This window comes from Megalobrama amblycephala, linkage group LG3, assembly GCF_018812025.1.
Source record: "Megalobrama amblycephala isolate DHTTF-2021 linkage group LG3, ASM1881202v1, whole genome shotgun sequence".
NCBI classification, from domain to species: Eukaryota; Metazoa; Chordata; class Actinopteri; order Cypriniformes; family Xenocyprididae; genus Megalobrama; species Megalobrama amblycephala.
Window position 1 is genome coordinate 38,925,402 of NC_063046.1, and position 23,825 is coordinate 38,949,226.

A 23,825-nucleotide genomic window follows, 5' to 3' on the forward strand; every position below is an offset into this window, starting at 1 on the left:
TTTCCTTTTGACTGCTGTTTTGAAGGTACAGTAAAAAAAAAACTTTTCTGGAGAAAAGTTCATCTTGCAACAAGCCACCAACATTTTTTTTTGGTTTTCCACTCTAATACTATAAGTGAAACTTTTAACACACATGTGAATATAACATTATATATAATTGTTCAAAGTGAAAGGTGGTTCCTACTGATATTTTGGAGATTTGTTTAAAAAGACCTGAGTAAAGAGAATAACACATGCACACCCATATGCATTTTTAAAAGAGAGCTTGGAGAGATGCAACCGCTCAACTAACAAGGGGCAGCAGCGAACAGATGGCCCAGAGACAGTGTCTTGATTTAAGGCCGTATAATACCTCTTATCCCAACCAGCCCTAGCCTGGCCCCCATCTGTCCAAAGCTTTACCCTCATTTTAAAATGTTAATGTCATTCATGCCTTGATTCGTATCTTTTAAAGCTTGCCGAATTTGCTTATGGATGGGAGGATGGGATAGATCAGCTTAATTTTTAAAAAGGCAGCATTTACAGGAGAAAGGCTTATGCAGGAGTAAGGGAAAATGAAACCTCCCTGAGGAAGAGGAGGCATTGAGCCACCCTGTAGCCAAGACAAAAGAACAAAAAAGGAAGCTGAGCTGATGTACAGAGCAAAACCCTAACAGTTGAAACCACTTAATATTGCAATATAGTTAAGTTCATTATATATTTTACATTTTTCAGCTTATTGTCATATATTTCCATCAGGTGGAATCTTCTGTCTCAAGCAGGTGGCACAGTTTATCACCCCCGACCAGTATGGAAATTGTGGGTTTGGCTCATGAGGGGGATCAAACAATTTTTTGCAGGGATATCCCCCCTCCACTTTGAAGGTGTACGTGGTGGCCATAGCTGCTTACCACACACCATTGGGTGGTGAGTCATTGGGGAGAAACCATGCAAGGGTTCCGGCCTAGGATTTGACTGTGGAGCTAGAAGGTCTGTCCAAGGCACCCTTCGACCCTACTGACTCTGTTGCGGAGAAATTTCTGACTCCAAAGACTATGTTCCTACTGGCCATCACATCTCTTAAGAGAATAGGAGATCTTCGGGCTCTATTGGTTTCCCCTTTCATGCTTAGAAGTAGCTCCTAGTATGGTTAACCCTCATGTTATGTTGCAGGTCAATTTGACCCATTTTGATTTTTGAGTTGTCGGAAATAAACCGGTTAACCTATGTTTTTTTTCTTGACATTTTATGACTTTTTTTCATTTAGGGTCATGAACATGCATGCAAACTTTCAACATGTGTTTTGACACGTACACACAATTTCTATTATGTTTGTGATGTTTGTGGGTCAATTTGGCCCACATATTTTAATGTTTTAAGGCAACTGTACAGACCCAAAATAATAACATTTCTTGGTTCTATTTTGTTATTTTAGTTTATTTCACCACCCTATGAAGCTAAAAAGGAAATTTCCCACTTATTTCAATATGGAAAAATACTTTGTCAGCCACAGATGGTCAAATGAGCTATCATTTCTTTTTTCAAGCTATCTGAAATACTTTTTAATCTATGTTGTTTTTCTTGAAATTTTGTAACTTTTTCCTCATTTACTTTTTCCTCAAAAACATACATAAGGAACCAGAGTGTGTATAGTTTGGCACCCCTATGAAAACTAGTCTGAAACCTTTCAAATGATATATAGTTTGTCAAGATTACTTTAGATTTAGACTAAGATATTATTCCTATACATGTGTAATCGCAAACGTCCCACAGGTGTGGGTGGGGAAGGGGCAGTCTTAAAAATAGTGGTTAAAGCATTTTTATAAATCAGAAATTCAGAAATGTATTCTTTGTAATGTGTGTAATGTGTACCTTATTGTATGTTTTTTTTTTTTTCATAGTGTGATTTTTTTTTGTGGAATTGTACTGAATCCAATGAGGGTCAATTGACTCGCTCCAACAAGGTCATACTCGAAAATCGAACAGTGCATGAGGGTTAAAGCCTTTTTGCACCCTAGACTGGGTTACATGCCTAAGGTTTCAACCAATGTTGCACGATCTATAGTCTTGCAAGCCTTTTGTCCTTCTCCATTCCAGACATCAGACCACGAGAAGCTGAATCTGTTATGTCCACATGTCTGTTTTGGGTCACCAAGGAAAGGTTCACCAGCGACCAAGCAGACAATGAGCAAGTGGATAGTCAAGGCTATTTCTCTTGCTTAAGAGGCATGCTGTCAGACTTTACCTATGGCTGTCAGAGCACACACTACGAAGAGCATGGTGGCTTCAAAAGCCTTATTGTCAGGGGTATCCCTTCAAGAAGTATGTGATGAGGTGGGCTGGTCCTCTCCGCACACATTTGTAAGGTATTACAACCTAAACTTGGACTCCACTCCGGGGTCTTTTTAACCTAGATTTGTGCTCGGCATGATTCACACTAGGTCAGGCACTTGTCAGTATGGTGTAGTGGGTATAAACATTCCCATATAAGCATCTACGTTGAGTTACCTCGAAAGGGAACGTTTAATATTACGATAACCATGGTTCCCTGAGGAGAGAACGATACGCTGCATCACACTGCCATACTTGATTGACTTGCTTTGGCAATTCAGAAGCTAACATTGTTTGGTCCAGGTGTGCTTTATAGAGCTTCCTTTTCATGACTTCACACGAAATGGGCTGACATCCCGCCATGCCACTGGACTGATTTCACACGTGCTTCAAGACACATTCATGCAGAGGCGTTCCCATAGCATCTACATCAGACGTAGCGTCTCGTTCCCTTCTCAGGGAACCATGGTTACAGTCGTAACCAGAGACATTTTTCTTTGTAATAAAGTGTATGATGTGTAGTGTTTTAAAATCTGTTTAGATTTGTACACATTCCAGCCTTTACAGAGTTAAAAAAGGCTCCGTTTACACTAGTGCATTTTTGTTTTAAAACGGCGTTTTGTTTTAAATCTACACTGGCGTTTCAATAGCGTTTCAGAAACGATCTCCGTCTACACTACACGGCCGAAAAAGCATGTCACATGACTGTTCGTGCACACTGGGCATGTGCGTACAAGTGTAAACAATTGCCTCTTGTGCATGTAGGTAGCTGCAGTATTAAAAAATGCTGAATTTAACCGCACAATGGCTGCTAAAAATTATAACAAAGCCAGCAAAGATTGCAGTTCAGTCTCCATGTTATTGTTTATACAGTCATCAAGGATACGCAGAGCGAACGTGGGCAGCCACGCCATTGTTTTCAAAAGTCTCTGTTTTGGTTCGTTTATACTGAACTCCATCCCGGCATTTTCAAACTAAAACAGGATCTGCAACGTCTTCGAAAGTCTCAATTTTCGAGGTTCGAAAACGCCAGCATAGTGTTAGCAACACATGTAACCATAGCAAAACGAATGCGTTTTAAAACGAAAACGCACTAGTGTAAACGGGGCCTCAGTTATATATATATATCTAAAGATCGCATCTGCACTTGTGGAAACTGTACTTATAGATAAAAGCTTTAACTTATAACTACAAAATTAATACATTAAATAATACATTTACCGCATAATGTTTTGTGGTATCATTAAGAAACACTTACTCTTAGTGATGGAGTTATGGAGGCTCAGAGCTCTGGAGTTTCTTTCTGCACTTTCCATGCAGGAAGTTCTCATGGTCACATCACTGACCGATGGCCGCTCCTCAGTCTCCAGATCAGGTCCAAACTAGACAGAGAGGAAGAATCAAACAATCAAGTAGGAAAGGGCAGAATAATGACCATTACTTAATGATATTATGGTAATTGTATATAATAACATATTTACTTTTGCTTGAAATGACCTTCAAAATTATATGTTGTGATAAGTGTGTAGTAATGATGCATCATTTTAAATGAAATATACTGATTAAATATGTTACAAATTAAAGGTTATTTATTTATTCATTCATTTGTTTGATGGATGCAAACCAAATATAAAGATAATTCATATGATTATAAATAAATAAATAAATAAATAAAAATACTTAATGTATTTCAATTGCATTTTAAGGACCAAAAAGTTAAGATAATACATAATTATTTGTCAGTTTTGTATAATTAAAAACATTCGATATTTCGATATAATTACATTATAAACTGAAGTATACACCGATCAGGCATAACATTATGACCAACTTCCTAATATTGTGTTGGTCCCCCTTTGCTGCCAAAACAGCCCTGACCCATCGAGGCATGGACTCCACTAGACCCCTGAAGGTGTGCTGTGGTATCTGGCATCAAAATTTTAGCAGCAGATCCTTTAAGTCCTGTAAGTTGTGAGGTGGGGCCTCCATGGATCGGACTTGTTTGTTCAGCACATCCCACAGACGCTCAATTGGATTAAGATCCGGGGAATTTGGAGGCCAAGTCAACACCTCAAACTCGTTGTTGTGCTCCTCAAACCAATTCCTGAACCATGTTTGCTTTGTGGCAGGGCGCATTATCCTGCTGAAAGATGCCACAGCCACCAGGCAATACCGTTTCCATGAAAGGAAACTGTGATGCTCTGTGTATTCTGACACCTTTCTATCAGAACCAGCGTTAACTTCTTGAGCAATTTGAGCTGCAGTAGCTCGTCTGTTGGATCAGACCACACGGGCCAACCTTTACTCCTCACATGCAACAATGAGCCTTGGCCGCCCTTGACCCTGTCGCTGGTTCACGACTGTTCCTTCCATGGAACACTTTTGATAGATAGCAGACTGGGAACAATCCTTGTCAATCCTTATGCTTGCCCATTTTTTTCTGCTTCTAACACATCAACTTTGAGGACAAAATGTTCACTTGCTGCCTAATATATACCACCCACTAACAGGTGCCGTGATGAAAAGATAATCAGTGTTGTTCACTTCACCTGTCAGTGTTCATAATGTTATGCCAGATCAGTGTAAAATATATCAGGGAATGTCTACTGCTTGAAACATTTTTTATCACTGCATGAAAGTGAACAGGAAAGAGATTATACTATAAGACAGAACATTTCTGTAAATAATTATTTCTCAGTGTACTCAGGCATTTAAGACAGAAGAAAAATTAAGACAAGAGAAAATGTAGAGAATAGAGGGAGTGAGAGAGAAAGTGATTTTATGAGGGGAAGAAGGGAAAACATGAAGTGGGAGGAACAGTGAACATACAGGAAGGAAAGAGAGAGCGAGTGGGAGAGGGATCCGAGAGGTTAAAAACCCTTCTAAAAACACTACAATCACTCTCCAAATACAGAGAGCTACACAAGCTGATCCATCAGTTGCCCTCTGTGTGGGAGGCAGGATCCTGCATACACATCAGCAGCAGATCATGCCATGCTTCAGGTGATGAAACCTATTGTGCTATTCTGAGAGTTGTTTTTAAGTACTTTTAAGAGAGTTGTTAATACTGTTTCTAAGCAAGCCTCATAGAGGTGAATGATTCACATACTTTCTTGATGCATCGATTACAAATCCATCTTGAAACATGGATTTTTTTTAATGGTGAAGTGCACATTTTGCAAAATGAATCGTGATAAGTTAAAAGTATTATTCAATATTTTAAAATACATAAACATTAAATTCAGGGTTCCCACGGTCATAGAAAAACTGAAAATAATAGGGAATTTTAAAAATGGTTCTTTCCAGACCAAGAAAACTCATGAAAATAAATAAAACATTTTTAAATATGGATTTTTTTATAACTGTTTGTTATATTCCAAGTAGCTTGAATATACATGTATGTAATGTGTTTACTTTCAAGCTGCTTGGTGCAATAAACATCATTTACGTACATAACCTTTGAGTGCACTTAAAAAAAGTACAATTTGTACAGTGTCCCAATTTTTTTGGAATCGGGTTTGTACAGAATCAAATCAGATCAAATCAAATCAGATCAAATCAAATTGTGAATAGCACTGCACTGTTCTGCATTTGCAAAAATCATTCCAGAATCAAATCTAAATACTATGAATCCTGAATTGAATTGTATTTGACAACTATTAGCTAAGGATGGACTGAAAGTCAAGAACGGCCCGGGACCTACAGTATAAAACCCCCACCACATGCATTTACACACACCTGTCACCAACAGAATTACAGAGGCTACACAGCAAGATCAAACATCTGATCAGTACCAAAAATAGGAAAGCCAAATTTGAATTTTCAAAAACACACAGAGATGTGCCAGTAGAGCTTCAGAACAGAGTTTTATGGACAGATGAGACAAAAATGAACCTTTATCAAAGTGTGAAAGCAAAAGTGTGGAGAAAAAAAGAAACTGCAAATGATCCAAGGCATACAAGCTCATCTGGAAAGCATGGTGGAGGTAGTATCATGTCATGGGCATGAATGTCTGCCTCTGGAACAGGATCACTCATCTTTATTGATAACTTATTCAATGATGGCAGCAGAAGAATGAATTCAGAAGTGTACAAAAGAATCTTGCCTACCAGTGTTCTAGAAAATGCCACCAGACTCACTGGGAGGTGCTTCATATGGCAACAGGACTCTGACCCAAAACACTAGTACTGCCAACTCAATCAAGATTATCATGGTAAAGAAATTTTGTGTCTTAGATTGTCCAAGTCAGTCTCCAGATTTAAATAATATTTCACCAGCTGAAGAGGAGACTAAAGGCAGAAACTCCCCAAAACAAGCAACCGTTGAAAATGGCTATATTAAAGGCCTGGAAAAGCATTTCAAAGTGTGAAACCAAGAGTCTGGTGATGTCACATGCATTTACACACACCTGTCTGCTCACTTATTTAGTTGATGTACATTTTGATAATACAGAGTTATCTGATGGTCAGAAACAAGAAATCAAAGGGCATTATGTTTGTTTGTTCCAATAAAATAATCTGTTTTGGTGAAGGAAAAGATTGACAACTCTTGGCCCTCTATAAGCGTCATTGTATCTGAGCCTATTGTGATCATATGATCAGTTCTTGCTGATCATTCATAATGACAAGAAAAAAGTGTGCATTTCATACCTCTTCCTCTTGCTCTGGAGGCACTTTAGGTTTGACTGCCAGTATGAGGTCAGGGGTCACATCCCTAAGCTCTCCAGGGTTTTCATAGATGTGCCTGTTTCCTTTCAGCCCCACATTATCGTACACATGTCTGATAGACATACACATTCACAGAGAGAGAAATATTTGTTCAAATACATTAAACAAAGAATAGAATAAAAAACATTTACATAGAAAATTGAGCTGCTCACTTGTGTGAACAATAAAGAGATTTTATGAGGATGGGATATAAGTCTTGCGATTTTACAACATCCAACTACTTCACACTTCACTACTATGAATTACTACTTTTTGAATTAAATAATATTTTTGTTGTCTATTTATGAGTGCTATCCAATTAAAGGGGTCATGCATATTCTTGCTTACATGTTTTACATGTTTTAGTATGCTAGTCAACACATCAAAATAAGTGTACTTCTTTAAAGCACGAGAAAATATTATTAAAACATAATGATTTTAAATGTACATTAAATCTTTACATTTAAATATATATTACACAGTGCACTTTTTAAAAGTGTACTAAAGTGTGTTAAGAAACAGTCATGAAAATGGACTCTCTTTAAAGGGATAGTTCACCCAAAAAATGAAAATTCTGTCATCATTTACTCCCCCTAAAGTTGTTCCAAACCTGTATGAATTTCTTTGTTCTGCTGTACACAAAGAAAGATTAACATATTAATACATTCTGTTTTATATATATATATATATATATATATATATATATATATATATATATATATATATATATATATATATATATACAGTGCCCTCCACAATTATTGGCCCCCTTAGTAATTATGAGCAAAAGCAGCTGTGAAAATAAATCTGCATTGTTTCCTTTTGATCTTTCATTCAAAAAATTCACAAAATTCGAACCTTTCATTTAAGGAAAATAATTGAAAGTGGGGGGAAACTCACATTATGAAATAAATGTTTTTCTCCAAAACACGTTGGCCACAATTATTGGCACCCTTTTAATCAAAACTTTTTGCAACCTTCTTTTGCCAAGATAACAGCTCTGAGTCTTCACCTATAATGCCTGATGAGTTTGGAGAACACCTGACAAGAGATCAGAGACCATTCCTTCACGCAGAATCTCTCCAGATCCTTCAGATTCCGGCTCCATGATGGTGCTTCTTCTCTTCAGCTCACTCCACTCATTTTCTATAGGGTTCAGGTCAGGGGTCTGAGATGGCCATGACAGAAGCTTCATTTTGTGCTCAGTGACCCATTTTTGTGTTGGATATGATGTTTGTTTTGGATCATTGTCCTGATGGAAGATCCAACCACAGCCCATTATTGGATTTCTAGCAGAAGCGGTCAGGTTTTGTATTTTTTTTTATCTGTTGGTATTTGATAGAATCCATGATACCATGAATCTGAACAAGATGTCCAGGACCTCCAGCAGAAAAATAGGCCCACAACATTAAAGATCCAGCAGTATATTTAACCGTGGACATGGGGCACTTTTTATCCATGTGTGCACCAAACCCATCTGGTGGGTTTGCTGCCAAAAAGATCTTTTTTTCGTTTCATCTGACCATAGAAGCTGGTCCCGTTTGAAGTTCCAGTCTTGACTGACAAATGAATATGCTGGAGATTGATTCTGGATGAGAGCAGAGTATTTTTCTTGAAACCCTCCTGAACATCTTGTGGTGATGTAGGTGCTTTTTGTTCATTTTTTTAGGCTTTCTGAGACTCAAGACTCAACTAATCTCTGCAATTCTCCAGCTGTGATCCTTGGAGAGTCTTTGGCCTCTCAAACTTTCCTCCACACTGCGCATTAGGACGATTTAGACACACGTCCTCTTCCAGGCAGATTTGTAACATCTTTAGTTAATTGGAACTTCTTAATTATTGCCCTAATAGTGGAAATGGGGATTTTCAATGCTTTAGCTATTTTCTTACAGCCACTTTCTATTTTGTGAAGCTCAACAATCTTTTGCTGCACATCAGAACTATATTCGTTGGTTTTTCTCATTGTGATGAATGACTAAGGGAATTTGGCCTTCGTGTTTCCTCATGTTTATTCTCCTGTGGAACAGGAAGTCATGGCTGGACAATTTCATGTTCATTATCACTCTGTTGTGCTAAAAAATGTAAATAATGACTGGGAATATACTTCAGAGATATTTTACTCATAAGAATTACTAGGGGTGGCCAATAATTGTGGCCAACATGTATTGGAGAAAAACATTTATTTCATAATGTGAGTTTCCCCCCACTTTCAACTGTTTTCCTTCAATGAAAGGAACAATGAAAAAAAAAACAATGAAAAAAAAAAAAAAAAAAAAAAAATATATATATATATATATATATATTTTTTTTTTTTTTTTTTCATTGTTAGTTCATGTTAGTTAATGCATTAACTAACAAACAAGACCTTATTGTAAAGTACCTAAAATTAGTTTAATTAAATTATAATGAAAATGAATTCTGGACCCTGATTTGTTAGGAGTAAACAATTAAGTGTAAAAAGTAGGCAAACAAAAATCTGTATACCCTTCAAGGATGTCCTGGTATGGAGGGTGTCCTTCTAATGAGTAGCTTCGTGTGAGAGAGACAGGGGTGATTTCTGGGGTCTGACTCTTCATGCTGTCCTGCAGGGAGGTTGCCCGCAAGAGGGGCAAGCTGGGTGGGGAGAGGAGCGAATCTGTATCCATGGGCTCAGGAAATCCCATCTGCTCTACAAGTAGTTCCTGTTTCGGTGTTTCAATGTCATACATCTTATTTTCATTCTCTTTCTTCTCCTCTTCCTCCCCTTCATCACCATCATCATCGTCGTCGTCATCCAGAACCCAGGCCTCACCCGATCGTCCCTCTCCGGATTTGCTTTCTGCATCCTGGATGGCTTTCTGGTATAGCTCAGAGAAACTCCTGAACTCAGACACGAGAACAGGAAAAAAGGGAAAAGAAAGTTTAGAAAAAGGTCGAGTGAAAACCTCAAAGTTTCAGCTTATTTATTTCAGAACAGTTAGTCATGGATTAAAAGATCATTGCTACTATTTTAGTTTTTCCTTTTTGAAGTATGTTATATAATCAAAGACTTACATAAATCATGCTGAGTAAGTCGCTTTATATAGGATTTGAAAAAAAAAAAAAAAAATACAGTTTTTACCCAAGATCTATTTGTGTGTGTTGGTTTAGATCCATCAATAAGCATTATGAAAATTGAATGATAGTTGGCCAGCTGGCGAAACACTGGCTAAAACATGTTCACAAACAATGAGTACTGTCCTTCATTCAATTGCTCCTTACCCTCCTCTCTATCCATCTGTTTTCCTCCCTAGGGACAGGCTCTCTCTCTCTTTCTCTCTCTATATATATACTATATATATATATATATATATATATATATATATATATATATATATATATATATATATATATAGACAGAGAGAGAGAGAGGTATATTTAGTGCTGTCAAATGATTAATCACAATTAATCACATCCAAAATAAGTTTGTGTTTACATAATATGTGTGTACTGTGTATTTTTATTATGTATATATACGGTATATATATAAATACACACACATGCATGTATATATTTAACAAAAAAAAAAAAAAAAAAAAATATATATATATATATATATATATATATATATATATATATATATATATAATATATTATATTAATGTAAAAATGTAGTATATTTCTTAAATATATACATGTATGTGTGTATTTATATATACATAATAAATATAAACAGTGCACACACATATATTATGTAAACACAAACTTATTTTGGATGCGATTAATCGTGATTAATCATTTGACAGCACTTATCTAAATATAATAGATAGAAATTACTATTTACTATATATAATTTATATTTATGCATTTGTATTGTTGTAAAAAAAAAATCACAGTTTCCACACAAATATGAAGCAGCAACTGTTTTTCAACATTGATAATAAGAAATGTTTCTTGAACAGCAAATCAGGATATTAGAATGACTTCTGAAAGATCATGTGACATTATTGTAAATTAAAAAAATAATATTTTACAATATTATTGTTTTTACTGTATTTTTAATCAAATAAATGCCACTTTGGTGAGCATAAGAGACTTCTTTCAAAAAATTAATACCATATACACCATACATAGGACTCCATCCTCCACTCCCTGCTCACTATTTTTACTTGTCAGCCCACTTTTCCCTAAAAATCACTGCAGTGTATGAGTGCTTTACATCATCTCTCCATTTCGTCCACCTTCTTTCACACGCAAATAAGCCATCACCTCTATTACCTGCGTGGTTTCCCGTTCTCGTCTGGAGGAATGACGGTGATGTGAATCTTCTGTGCCGTGCGGAGGAGTCGGCTCCTCTCTTCCTGGCTGAGGTGGACCAGGACCTGACCACAGAGACGAACAACACGAGCCCCCAACTGCAACCCACCGCTCTCTGCATATCCAAACCGCTGCAGCTCAGTTACAAAGCCTTCCTCACTCATCAGGAAGCCAGGCTGACCTACTCCGTCCCGCAGGGGTGTGATCTCACGCGCCTCACAGCCTCGTGTTACCAGCTACCAGGGGAGTTAGTATAGAAGTGTCATGTTAACATGGCATAGTGCAAAACAAAAGTCTCAACTAGATTATCAAGAAATAACTTAACAAATAAATGTTCTAATGAACTTTCTATTTGTCAAAGAATCCTGAAAAAATTTATCATGGTTTCCACAAAAAATATGAAGCAACACAATTGTTTTCAACATTGATAATAATAAGAAATGTTTCAAATCAGCATATTAGAATGATTTCAGAAGGATCATGTGACACTGAAGACTGGAGTAATGCTACTGAAAATTCAGCTTTGCATCACAAGAATAAATTGCATTTTAAATTATATTAACATAGAAAGCATTTCTTTTAAATTGTAATAACATTTTACAATATTACTGTTTTATGATATTTTTGACACGCACAATAACAGTATTCACTTTACAGATTTGCTGTACCAAACAATATGTTCTGAAATCAAATCCCTCATTCCATAGTGCTAACAATTCATGGGATTAAAGTGCTTCTATTATGCTTATTCAGATTTTACCTTTGATGCAGTATGTAATATAGCTAGTTGTGAAAGTAAAAGGCCTGCAAAATTTTAAAGATCAAAGTGCACGATAAATGGAATTATTATCCCCCAAAACAAAGAACCAATTCTGAACGGCCTGAAATGAGTCATCAGTAATTCCAGTCTTACTTACTGCTCAAACCTACGTAGGTTTGAAACAAATCTGCATAATGCGTACCTATGGTCTTTACTGGCTGCCAATGAACAACATCTACTTTGACTCACCCTCAAACACTGCAGTTCTAGCTGAGGCTTGGAAAAGTTTGGTTCGTTTTGTCGACATGTTAGAGAAGATGCGCTGCGAAAGCAAATCCGCATGCACTTCCAAAGGATAAGGACTCGGCCTAGAATAGGCTTAATTTGCGAGTGGGACAGGTGGGACATGTCCCCACCACTTTTTGAAACATCTCGCGGCATGGATGTACCTAATACAAATGAAAAATCTCCATTTGACTACCAGAGCATTCATTTAGTTTGTTTGTTAAATAAGAGACGATCTGGCACTGGAATGTGTTGTTTTTTAAATCATGCTGAGTGTTCGTTGCCGCTGTTATCAGTGGCGGAAAGCAACTGTGCTCTCTTGGCACTTGTGCACTTCACACAGACGAGCGCTTCAATCTATCGCTTAACGCCGTTGCAGAGACTCTCTGTTCGTTCCGGTGAAATCACAAAACAAAATGCACACAAATGTGTCCATGCTCTTGACATATAATCACTGATGAACATCTTTGGTTTTAATGAAAAAGAAAAAAAAAACTATACGAGAGCTGATTAGAACCCAGAATCTCTCTGACATGCTCAACAAAAGTTCTACCACCACACCATTATCATTCAGAATCTCGGGACTAACAATATATTATGTTATGAAAGATGTAAGGATGAAATTATCATGTTAATCATGATAAATTAAACTCAATGTACAATTGAAACTGATTTCTGGACATTGTAATGTTATTTTTTCTGCAATTGTTATTGTTGGGAATTGATACGGTAAAAACAACGCCATTGTTACTGTTCATATGACTGTGTATCAAGTTCTGAGGAGATGAAATTCAAATATGGTAAAGGATGTTTTGTTTCCGACACACACTGTAAGCAGTAGATCAATCACAACAGAGTGGGCCATCTGACCAATCAGAGCAAAGTAGGCTCTTGGAAAGGAGGGGTTTAGAGAGACCGGATCCTTGATCTAACCATTTCAGACACTTTTCTTGAGAAAAGAGGTGATGCTGCAATGAATATTACGAGAAAATAAAAGTGTTTTTTGACCCTGGATGTATGTAAACCTATTGTGGGAGACCTCCAAAACAAAATAAGAACCCTTTAAAATAGCATAATAGGGGCACTTTAAGTGCTGCAGTTTAGTGAATTTACCTCATCAAAGCAGTTTTACTTTCCAGTTGTCTACTGCAATATTGTGCTGTCATGAAGCACAATCTATAGATAAACTATAAGAAATAGAGCTTTGCATCCTGCATTACATCTCACCTCCAGCCTCTGGACAACCTCCTTAATATCCTCAACTTGGCTGTCCAACATTGTCACGGTCACTGCCTCGCCTCTCTCGTAGAAGATATCCAGGCAAAGGCCACCCTGTGCTCCAATCTCGGTCACGGCTTTCCAACCGATGACATCGCGGCAGCTGCAGTTGAACACGACTGTTCTAGTGGATCGCTCTATGAGCACGACTGACTCCGCTGACACGCCAAGCAGGCAGGACAGGCTAAGACCGTTGCTCTCACCGCCCTGAATGACGGTGACGGCCCACACTAAAGCGCCTGCGCTATGAAGCTCTGCACCTTTAGCTCCCTTCAACTTCTCTTTGCGCTTCCCGCCCAGTGACAGCAGCGGGAATTTGGTGGAAGAATCAATGGGTGTGGTGGTGACATAGTTTTCCGCCAGGTCTTTCAAGTACTCTTGCCGTGTACGCGTGGCCATAGAGCGAAATTTTTCCGATTTCTCAGCTGCATTCTCTGCATTAATGGCTTTGGCAAGGAGAAAGTCACGGAAGGCAGAGGAACGTGGGAAGCGTGCACCTTTAGGGAAGAGAGGACCAAAGAGAGGGATGTCCTTGGAACGAGTTACTGCAACTCTGAAAAAGGTGGAGATAAAGAAATTTTTAACATTTTGATAACATTTTATATGTGTTTATATGTGTTTACTCTCTCACCTGTAATAGGTGTTGTCGGTGCAGGGCTCGTGTACTCGGACAATGATGAATACATGCTGAAAGTGAGAACGGATGGCTTTGGGGGTGAAGGGTAAAGCACCTGGCTCCTGGAAGACTATTGTGACAATATCATTCCCTATGTGCCTCTTCCTCAGTAACTAGAAGAGAAATAGAGATAAGAGAAACTTAGTTATTATGTGGACAAAAATAGTGTTAGTTAGTTAAAGGTGCTACAGAGGATGTTTTCGACGACTGAGAAACCAAAGACTGTTACTGAGTTTTTGAAATGAGCGCATGCGTAAGAACAACCCCCCTCCTTCACAGCTCATTTCGAGGGAACGCCTCCCAAAACTCGTGCACGAGTATTGGAACACGAGTGTTTGTTTACCACCGGCATTCGCTGTGTCGTGTTAGTGGATTCATTATGTCGGACTCACCACAGGTAACTCATAATCTGCAGTTGTTACTCCTGTCTCCTGACAAAAACATTGCATGCGGCTCCTGTGGAGTGTGGAAAGTTACTGGAGCGCGCACGTCTCTCACAAGGAACGTCATGGCAGTGATTGACAAGCCAGAGAGCCATGATTGGCTGATGTTTTTAAGGCCCTACCTCGTGCACAGATGATGTATATTAATATTATTCCTTTCAGTGCACCTAATAAATAGTCTTTTATCAGTTAGTAAAGACAGTTTCAAGTAATATTGCAAAAATGTAAAAAACAAAACATCCTCTATAGCACCTTTAACTTGCACTGAATTGCTTGAGAAAGACATTTTTATTCTAAATGTAGTGAATAAACTACTAAATATTTTTTTCATTGCACCACTGACCTTAGTTGAAGCGTAACTCTCAACTCTCTATAAATTAAATGTTTAAGGAATCCTCGATCATTGGAATAAAATAGCAGACTGACTGAACTGCATGCATCAGTAAGCTCTCTTTTTACCCAACAGACTACAATTCTTTAGACATATAGCCTATGATAATGCTGACATTCACACTCGATTACATTTTAAGAGAGAGAACATTATGTGATTGTGAATAGATTACAATTTTGTTAGTGCCTCTTCAACACAAACCCGTCCTAAACAGCGCGCCGCTGTGTGCACCGGCCCATGTTGTGCATGTCAAATAAAATCAGTCATAATAAATAAATGTAATTTCTAGTTTTTTTGTATTAGTATGGCTACGTTTACAATGTCAGTTTTTGGAATTGACAACCGCATTTATTTACAGTGTGAGTCTCAAAATGTCCCGCTCACACAGCAACTTACGGTAGTGTCTCGAATAGGCTACTGTCTGTATGAAGGTGCAATGATAGTCAAATCCATGTTCTCTCATAGCGACAGTGACCAAAGTAACATCAAAGATGGTGACATCCATAAAACTGAAAAGTTGTATCACTTTTGACACGACAGAGTCCAATTCAGCCGCGAGTTCATTAACCGACAGCAGCTTCAATGTAAACATGCCCTAGCCTGACGCCTTTACCGTTGCACTCGCATCTGAAGTCCTTTGCAGTGTCTCGCGCATGACGGCATTTGTATGGAAATAGAATTGTTCCATTATTCCAGATAAACAGATTCTGATCCACAAATAAATTTAAAGAGATTCACAAAAAAATAATCATATGCGCAAATAAATAGAATGAGACCCACAAATATATGTCAGGAGTTTCACAAAACTGAATTAATTTCACAAATAAATAAAATGAGATTTGCTAATAAAAAACATATTCACAAATATGTTTTTATGTCATAAGCACAATTCTGCCTGGCATTCATTTGTGAATCAGTTTCTGTGCATTTGTGAATCATTTGAGTATCTATGATTTACTCACCCTCAAGGTGACTATCTTCTTTCAGACGAACACAATTGGAGATATATTTGAAAATATCCTGGCTCTCCAAAGGTTTATAATGGTAGTGAATGGGGGACGTGTTTTGAAGTCCAAATTAAATGCATCCATCCATCATAAAAAAAAAAACGGTTCCAGGGGTTTAATAAAGTCCCTCTGAAATGAAGCGATGGGTCTTTGTAAGAAAAATATCCATATAAAGTAAAATAACTAGCTTCCGGCAGATGGCCGTACGCATCGAAAGAGTGAACTCTGACCCGACGCATGACGTAATGACGAACGCGGAAGCACAGAGGATTGAGCAAAACAAAACAACGGTCATGAATTATAAGTCTAAAACTAAAAATTTTAAAGAGAAATGTTGGTGGATTTTGATATAAGAGAAGAGGAGCTTGAGTTTGTTGCACAGCCCTATTTGTTTAAATCGTGAGAGGCGTCTAAGCTTACGATACTCCTACATCCCACATCATACATTGCGCATTTGCGCGGTATGCGTACGGTCGATGGGCGGAAACTAGTTATTTTACTTTATAAAGTTTTAAATATAGATTTTTTCTTTCAAAAACAAATCGCTTCGCTTCAGAAGGCCTTTATTAACCCCCTGGAGCCGTCCGGATTATATTCATGATAGATGGATGCATTTATTTTTGGCTTCAAAACACGCTCCCCATTCACTACCATTATAAATCGAAGGAGAGCAAGGTAATTTTTAATATATCTCCAATTGTGTTCCTCTAAAAAGAAGAGTGGCTTGAGAGTGAGTAAATCATGGGATTATTTTAATTTTTAAACGTTACCATTGTTTGCAGAGAAGATATACCTGAGTTCTTTTTAGATTATGCATTTCATTTAAAAGTAAAATGTCCAGCAGTCAAACACTTGATCACACAAATAATATAATACAATATAGCATCCAAAATATTACAGCATTGCAACATTTTTATTTGCATTATCCACTGAGGCTCGTGCTGTTACATCACTGATGGTCATTCAGGCTCATATTTGGTTTTATACATGGTATTATGCAAGTGTGGAATACGGTTCTTTGGGAGTAGCTAGCTGCATTTACATGGACCGTAATAATGTGGTCCTTTGTTCATAATAATTATAATGCCTTCTATTTGCTGTGTGCTGCAGTTCAGAAATGAAATGTACAGAAAGCGATTCACAAATGAATGCCAGGCAGAGTTGTGCTTGTGACTAGGGCTGTCAAACGATTAATCATGATTAATCGCATACAAAATAAAAGTTTGAGTTTGCCTAATATATGTGGGTGTACTGTGTGTAATTATTATGTATATATAAATACAAACACATCCATGTATATATTTGAGAAATATTTAAAAGTATATGTATTTATTTATATTTTCATATAATTTATATTATATATAAATACATTTTTTGTACATAAATAACATATTTCTCTTAAATATATACATTAATTTGTGTGTATTTATATATACATATTAATTACACACATTACTCACACATATATTATACAAACTCAAAGTTTTATTTTGTATGCGATTCATCGCGATTAATCGTTTGACAGCCCAACTTGTGACATAAAAACATACTTGTGAATATGTTTTTTATTAGCAAATCTCATGTTATTTTTTTGTGAATTTAATTCATTTCTGTGAATTTCCATTTATTTGTGCATATGACTATTTTTTGCGAATCTCTTTACATTTATTTGTAGGTCATAATCTATTTACTTAGAATAATGGAACAAAAATACCCCCATACAAATGAGTCAGGCATAGAACAGAAAACAGTTGGGAGCCGCTATGGTGGAGAACAGTGGCTGGATCTAAAACCTTCAGATGACACACAGCTCATATTTCCCACGATTTAACTCACAGAAAGTGAAACCACTCACAAAACCACTTTGCACAGTATGACGTGACAGACAACTAGTTGTCCAGTCCGGTTCAATTCACACGGTGCATATTTTGTGAGAATGCGGTTGTGAATCCTGAAAATTTGCGGGTGTGAGTTTGGTTATAGAATGCGGTTGTCACTCCCGTAAATAAATGTACTGTGTTTGGCCATCATTGATGCTTATTCAATTCAAATACAGTTTCTGTCCGTTATTTATGCTACATATAAAAATACCATTTATGATCACGACTAAGTAGTATTGTATTTCATTTTCGTATTTAATTCACAGCATCTCAATACAACTTCTGCTCCCGTACTGTATTTGAAGGCTGCTATTGGAATATTGAGGGTAAACGTCATATTATGCGACTATGCATTACTTTACAGAGAGCTTATGACCTACTGGCTGCCTTAAGAGCAAACAGTGCAACCAAATAAAGTACTGAGTTTGTTACAAACTAACAAGTAGTTACTAAGCCTCTAGTGTGGACTTTACGTTCCAGTTTAAGTAAGAAATTACTAATGGCTGGTGCAACCTTAACCAGGTCTCTTGCTTGAATAAATAAAAATTTGAAGGGCTATTTATCGAAAGTTGCCAGTGACACTTGTCATCTCTTTACTATTATATTTTGACAAACAATATTAAAGATAAGCAATTCAACAAATTTATATTTACCATTTGCACATAGTATGAGATCCTATTTAATAGTTACATTATTCATATCATTGTCCTGTTCATTTGGTAAGTAATGGTTTTTAGAAATGCCTGTCAGTGGTGCTCAGTTTTAATGGGATGTTTGTAGGCTCAGTGAGTTACCTGTTGTGTATTGTTGGCCGTGTATGGAAGCATGGTGGAGACATGGAACATGATCTCATAATCCTGGTAGCGAGTATACAGTGAGTGTGTTCCTGTGGAGTCAGCTGCAAATAACAAACACACAAACACTATTATTACACACCAAATCAAAATCTGTTATTTACACTCATCTTTCTAATTCTGCATATAGAACGTAAGATTACTAATGTTTTATGCTCACCAAGGCTGCATTTATTTGATCAAAAATACAGTAAAAACAGTCATATTGTGAAATATTATTACAATTTAAAATAAAATATGAGAAACATTTCTTATTATTATCAGTATTGAAAACAATTGTGCTTTCCGTGACCGTGAGACTTTCTTTTTTTTTCAGAATTCTTTGATAAATAGAAAATTTCAAATGATTAGATTAATAGATTATTTTTGTACCAATGTACATCTTTACTGTCGCATTTGATGAATTTAATTCAACCCTGCTGAATAAAAGGATTCATTTCTTTAAAAAATGTGTGTGTGTGTGGGTGGGTGTTTTGAGTTTTTTTTTCTCACTTTTGGTGTCTAGTTGAGCTCTGTATTTCTCCCAGCCCTTGAGTCGCACTCTGTCTCCAAGAAGGTCCAGAAACTCATCAAACACTGGGCCAGCACTCTCATTGTTATACATGTCCTCTTCAGTACTTTGTCCTGCTCTGCAGTACATAACCCCCACCTTACGCTGGAAATTCAACTACACACACACACAAAAAACACATTAACAAGGATAAAATTACAGTTACTTCCCCAACTTGTTTTCTACACGCGCAACACCATTCTTCCTCATTGTTTCATTAAGCCTCTTTCACGCTGCATGCACAAGCAGCGCAAGTTTATTTTTTACAGTCTGTTCAGAAATATGGTACACTGTCAGAAAAAAGGTACGGTGCTGTCACTGGGGCTGTACCCTAAGGTACAAAGGTAAAAAGCTGCTAATAAAGCTACTAATAAAAAGCTACTACCTTTAAGGTACAAATATGCACTTTCAAAGTACTAATATGTACTTTTAAGGTACTAATATGCACCATTTAGGGGTAAGTAAGGTACAAAGATGTACCTTTTCACTTTTGTACCTTAGGGTACAGCCTCAGTGACAGTGCCGTACCTTTTTTTCTGACAGTGTAACATTGAGGAAAACAACACTTTTCAAGCCTATACACATACATATACACACGTATATACTGTATATACACACTGCCATTCAGAAGATTTTTTATGTTTTTGAAAGAAGTCTCTTCTGCTCACCAAGGCTGAATTTATTTGATCAAAAATACAGTAATATTGTGTAATATTATTACAATTTATAATAACTGTTTTCTATTTGAATATATTTTCAAATTTCAAATTTATTCCTGTGATGCAAAGCTGATATTTTCTGCATCATCACTCCAGTCTTCAATGTCACATGATCCTTCAGAAATCATTATAATATGTTGATTCAGTGCTCAATGACTATGAATAATTACTGGTGCTCAATTATTAATAACCGTTCTTATTATCAACAATTAAAACAGTTTTTGTGGAAGCTATGATGTGTTTTTCCCAGGAATCTATGATGAATAGAACGTTTTTAAAAATTAGCATTTTTTTTTTTTTAAAAAGCATTTATTTTTGTAACATTATACTTGTCTTTACCATCACTTGAATCAATTTAATGCATCCCTGTTGAATAAAAGTATTAATTTCTATATAAAAAAAAGAAATATCTTACCTCAACTTTTAAATGGTAGTGTATCAAGGTTTCCACAAAAATATTAGGCAGCACAGCTTTTATCAACATTGATAAAAATCAGTATATTAGAATGATTTCTGAAGGATCACTGAAAACTGGAGTAACGATGCTGAGAATTCAGCTTTGCCATCAAATTAATAAATTATATTTTAATATATATTACAATTGAAAACAGTTATTTTAACAATGTCTGTTTTTACTGTATTATTGATCCAATAAATGCAGCCTTAATTAGCAGAAGAGAAAATCTTAATTATTCCAAACTTTTGACTGCCAGTGTCTATATATATACACACATGCATATAAATATATATATGCATGCATTCTGTATGCACCCTATTTCTAATAGTCTTTCAGTAACCTGCAAATTGTCAGTTCGCCAGAACGGCAGAAAGCAGCTTAATGTAAAATCACTTACCCCCTGCTCATCCAGTTTAAGGAGTGTGTCTCTAACTTTAGGGGACGTGGAGGCCAGTCTGAGGCAATGTAGGTTGAGCTCAGGCAAAATAAACTCCAGCAGTCTCTTGGGTGAAAGGCCACGTGGCGTGGTGTGACGTGCTGCGGAGGGAACAGACTCCTCCATGATTGAACCTCTCAGGGTCTTCAGCTGCAGGAAAATGACAGGGACAAGACTAATTAATGACAGCAAAAGATATAATGTAGACTCAAAGGGGTTATATCATATATTTTTTTATTTATTTTTCCCATGAGGTTGATTGTATTTGTGTTGTATTCATAATTATATAAAAATTAAAGAATGCAACTGTAAAACCACAAAGTTTTAATTTTAAAATGAACCTTTTCCTTCTGAGAGGTCACAGTAGTGATGTTTTTTTTTTTTAAAGACACTAAATTATTTTTCTGTCTGTCAAAAGTTGAATACACATCTTAATCTATATAAAGTACAAAGTTAGGGTCTAAGGACAGGTTTTGTACAGTAAGTAATAATGTAATGCTATATGTTTTTTGTAATTAAAATAAATGAAACTGAACTTTCTTTTGATCTTCTCATGATTTTCCAAACAAAAACAAAACAAAAAAATGGTAAAGACAGAGGATGGAAATGTGTCTAATTTCTAAATATTTTTTTCTAATGGAAATTAGTAGCAACATAAGTGGACCTCAAGGAAAAAATAAAAATGATAAAGTATAGGATATAATTCCTTTAAACGAATGAGTGAAAATGTTTCAAAATGTCTTCTTCGACTTCTTCTGTGTGTGAGAGAGTCTTGTATTTACTTCAGTGGTCCTGAAAATGATTCTGTAGTTGTACTGGGACCCACTTGATCCCTCTTTTTCCTCTCTGCGAAAACTGACAGCCACTGGCCCCAAACGATCATCGATGCCAAAGAAATTCTGATGGTCTGGATTACAAGATGGAAAAAAGGTTAAGAATTAATACAAAATGTTGACAATTAACAGAGTTACAATTAATACAAAATTCTGTAAATAAATAAATAAATAGTGAGAGTGAAAACAATATGAACAAACACCAGAATATTAAACTATGATTGTGTAACCTTTAATGGCTTATTACTGAGATGAATAAGCATACATGATGGCCAAACTACTGTGTTTGATAGTGTCAAGAGTCAAGAGTGAATTGTGTTCCACCTGCATTTATTTTGAGCTTTTTTCTACATACTTGGACATCAGACTTGTGTTGGTCCTTATGTACATACTGTATATGTCCAGGTTCAGAACTAGATAGCCAATAGCGCGTTGTCTATGTCACAGCCTGGCAAAGCTGCACTTGACAGCTTGTTACAGCCACAGTTGTATTAAAAATTAAGGCTAATAGATTCCCTCCTTTTAGATTTAATATGCAACTGTTTCTACAGTGATATTTTAGTAATGTGATGTGTTGTTGAATTTTTTTTTTTTTTATTATTTATATTTGTGCAGCGCATCCTCTGCAATCCTATCCTGGCATTTGATTAGACAGAAAATGTGATAATACTCTGAAGTGGAGAATGAGTCATCAAAATTGTTGATCCGTACTCTCTGCCTGAGAACCACTGCAGTAACGCATTCGTACAGTGTTTTATGTCTAAAAAAATATATGTGTAAGAGTTATTTTGGAATTATACTCAGCAAAAATACAATTATATATCAAGAAACCAAAAGAGGCATATTTTTGATAATAAATAAAAAGCCAAAATTAGAGGAAGACAGGTGCCCCTCATCACATCTAACTGAAGGTGCTGCTTGCTTTATCTAGACAAGCAGTCTCCCTGACCACTGCAGACACAGGTCTACTACAAGTCTACTATTTTAACTTAACCTTGGCTTGTGTATGACCAAAGAAAAAAAATATATATATATTTATGTTTTATTCCATGGATCACAAAAGCAAGTCTAAGACAGAATGTTAGGGACTGACAGCTTTATTCTGAACCACTCATTGCATTGAATGTGAATGGTGATTGTTGCACCATCTGTTGTACTGTTATGGGTCAATTTGCATGTTGTTTAGTGTTAATAGTTCATTTGAATGTAATTCCCTAAACTTTTTTGCATCACAGGGACCTTTACAGTCAGAAATATTTGTCTTAGAAGACAAATAAATACAAAAGAACAAAAAATATATAATAACAGTATGTTGGTTTGACAAAGGCAATAACAGACATGGTTCCAACACTTTCAGAAAAATGTGCAAAAGCCACACCTTTACAACAGCTTGTCACTGGGGCTTAAAGAGCCAACTTTGTACCTTCTCTATCCCTAAAAGGTGCATATTAGTACCTTAGAGCAGAGGTTTCAAACTCAGTCCTGTCCTGCAGAGTTTAGCTCCAACCCTAATTAAACACACCTGAACCGGCTAATCAAGGTCTTCAGAATTACTAGATTATTTGTCTTAAGGTGCGTTCACGCGGCCTCGTAATTCCTGTAGTTACAAGATTCTAGCTTGTAAAAAGCATTCACGTCTTCGTAGAGCTCGTAATAACAGCTTGTAAGCTGGGTAATTCTGAGAGCTCCCAGATGTACCACGTGGCCGCTGTACCACCTAACCGCTGTAGATTCATAGGCGTTGATAGTGGTGCCATGGTAACGCATAATTCCCAGTCCAAGGACGTGAACAGCTCCGAATATAATGTCACGTGTTGTCATTTCAAGATTCCGGTAAATACGAGGTGGCGTGAATGCAGCATTATTATTGGGAGATACGAGGTTCTGTGGCTCTACCATTGGAGAAAGCGTAATGACTAACTTGGATCATGTGTGCAACGATAACCAATCACATTACAGCCTTGA

The 23,825-nt window shown here is 36.6% G+C and overlaps 1 protein-coding gene across 6 annotated transcripts in view; it reads right to left on the reverse strand.

Moving 5' to 3' along the window:
- The window catches only part of zmp:0000001168 (signal-induced proliferation-associated 1-like protein 2), a 65,343-nt gene that overhangs the window by 15,398 nt on the left and 26,120 nt on the right, over positions 1-23,825 (reverse strand). For all 6 annotated transcript variants that reach the window (XR_007183942.1, XM_048183234.1, XM_048183233.1 and 3 more), the window contains exons 3-12: positions 21,810-21,934; positions 20,989-21,177; positions 19,358-19,532; positions 18,806-18,909; positions 14,246-14,403; positions 13,564-14,167; positions 11,253-11,527; positions 9,501-9,875; positions 6,960-7,089; positions 3,569-3,692 (exon numbers count right to left, since the gene is read on the reverse strand). Coding sequence is in view for 5 of the 6 variants with exons in the window: in XM_048183234.1 (XP_048039191.1) it covers positions 3,569-3,692; positions 6,960-7,089; positions 9,501-9,875; positions 11,253-11,527; positions 13,564-14,167; positions 14,246-14,403; positions 18,806-18,909; positions 19,358-19,532; positions 20,989-21,177; positions 21,810-21,934 (2,259 nt within the window). In the remaining variant the exon portion in view is untranslated. The remainder of the gene's footprint in view (positions 1-3,568; positions 3,693-6,959; positions 7,090-9,500; positions 9,876-11,252; positions 11,528-13,563; positions 14,168-14,245; positions 14,404-18,805; positions 18,910-19,357; positions 19,533-20,988; positions 21,178-21,809; positions 21,935-23,825) is intronic.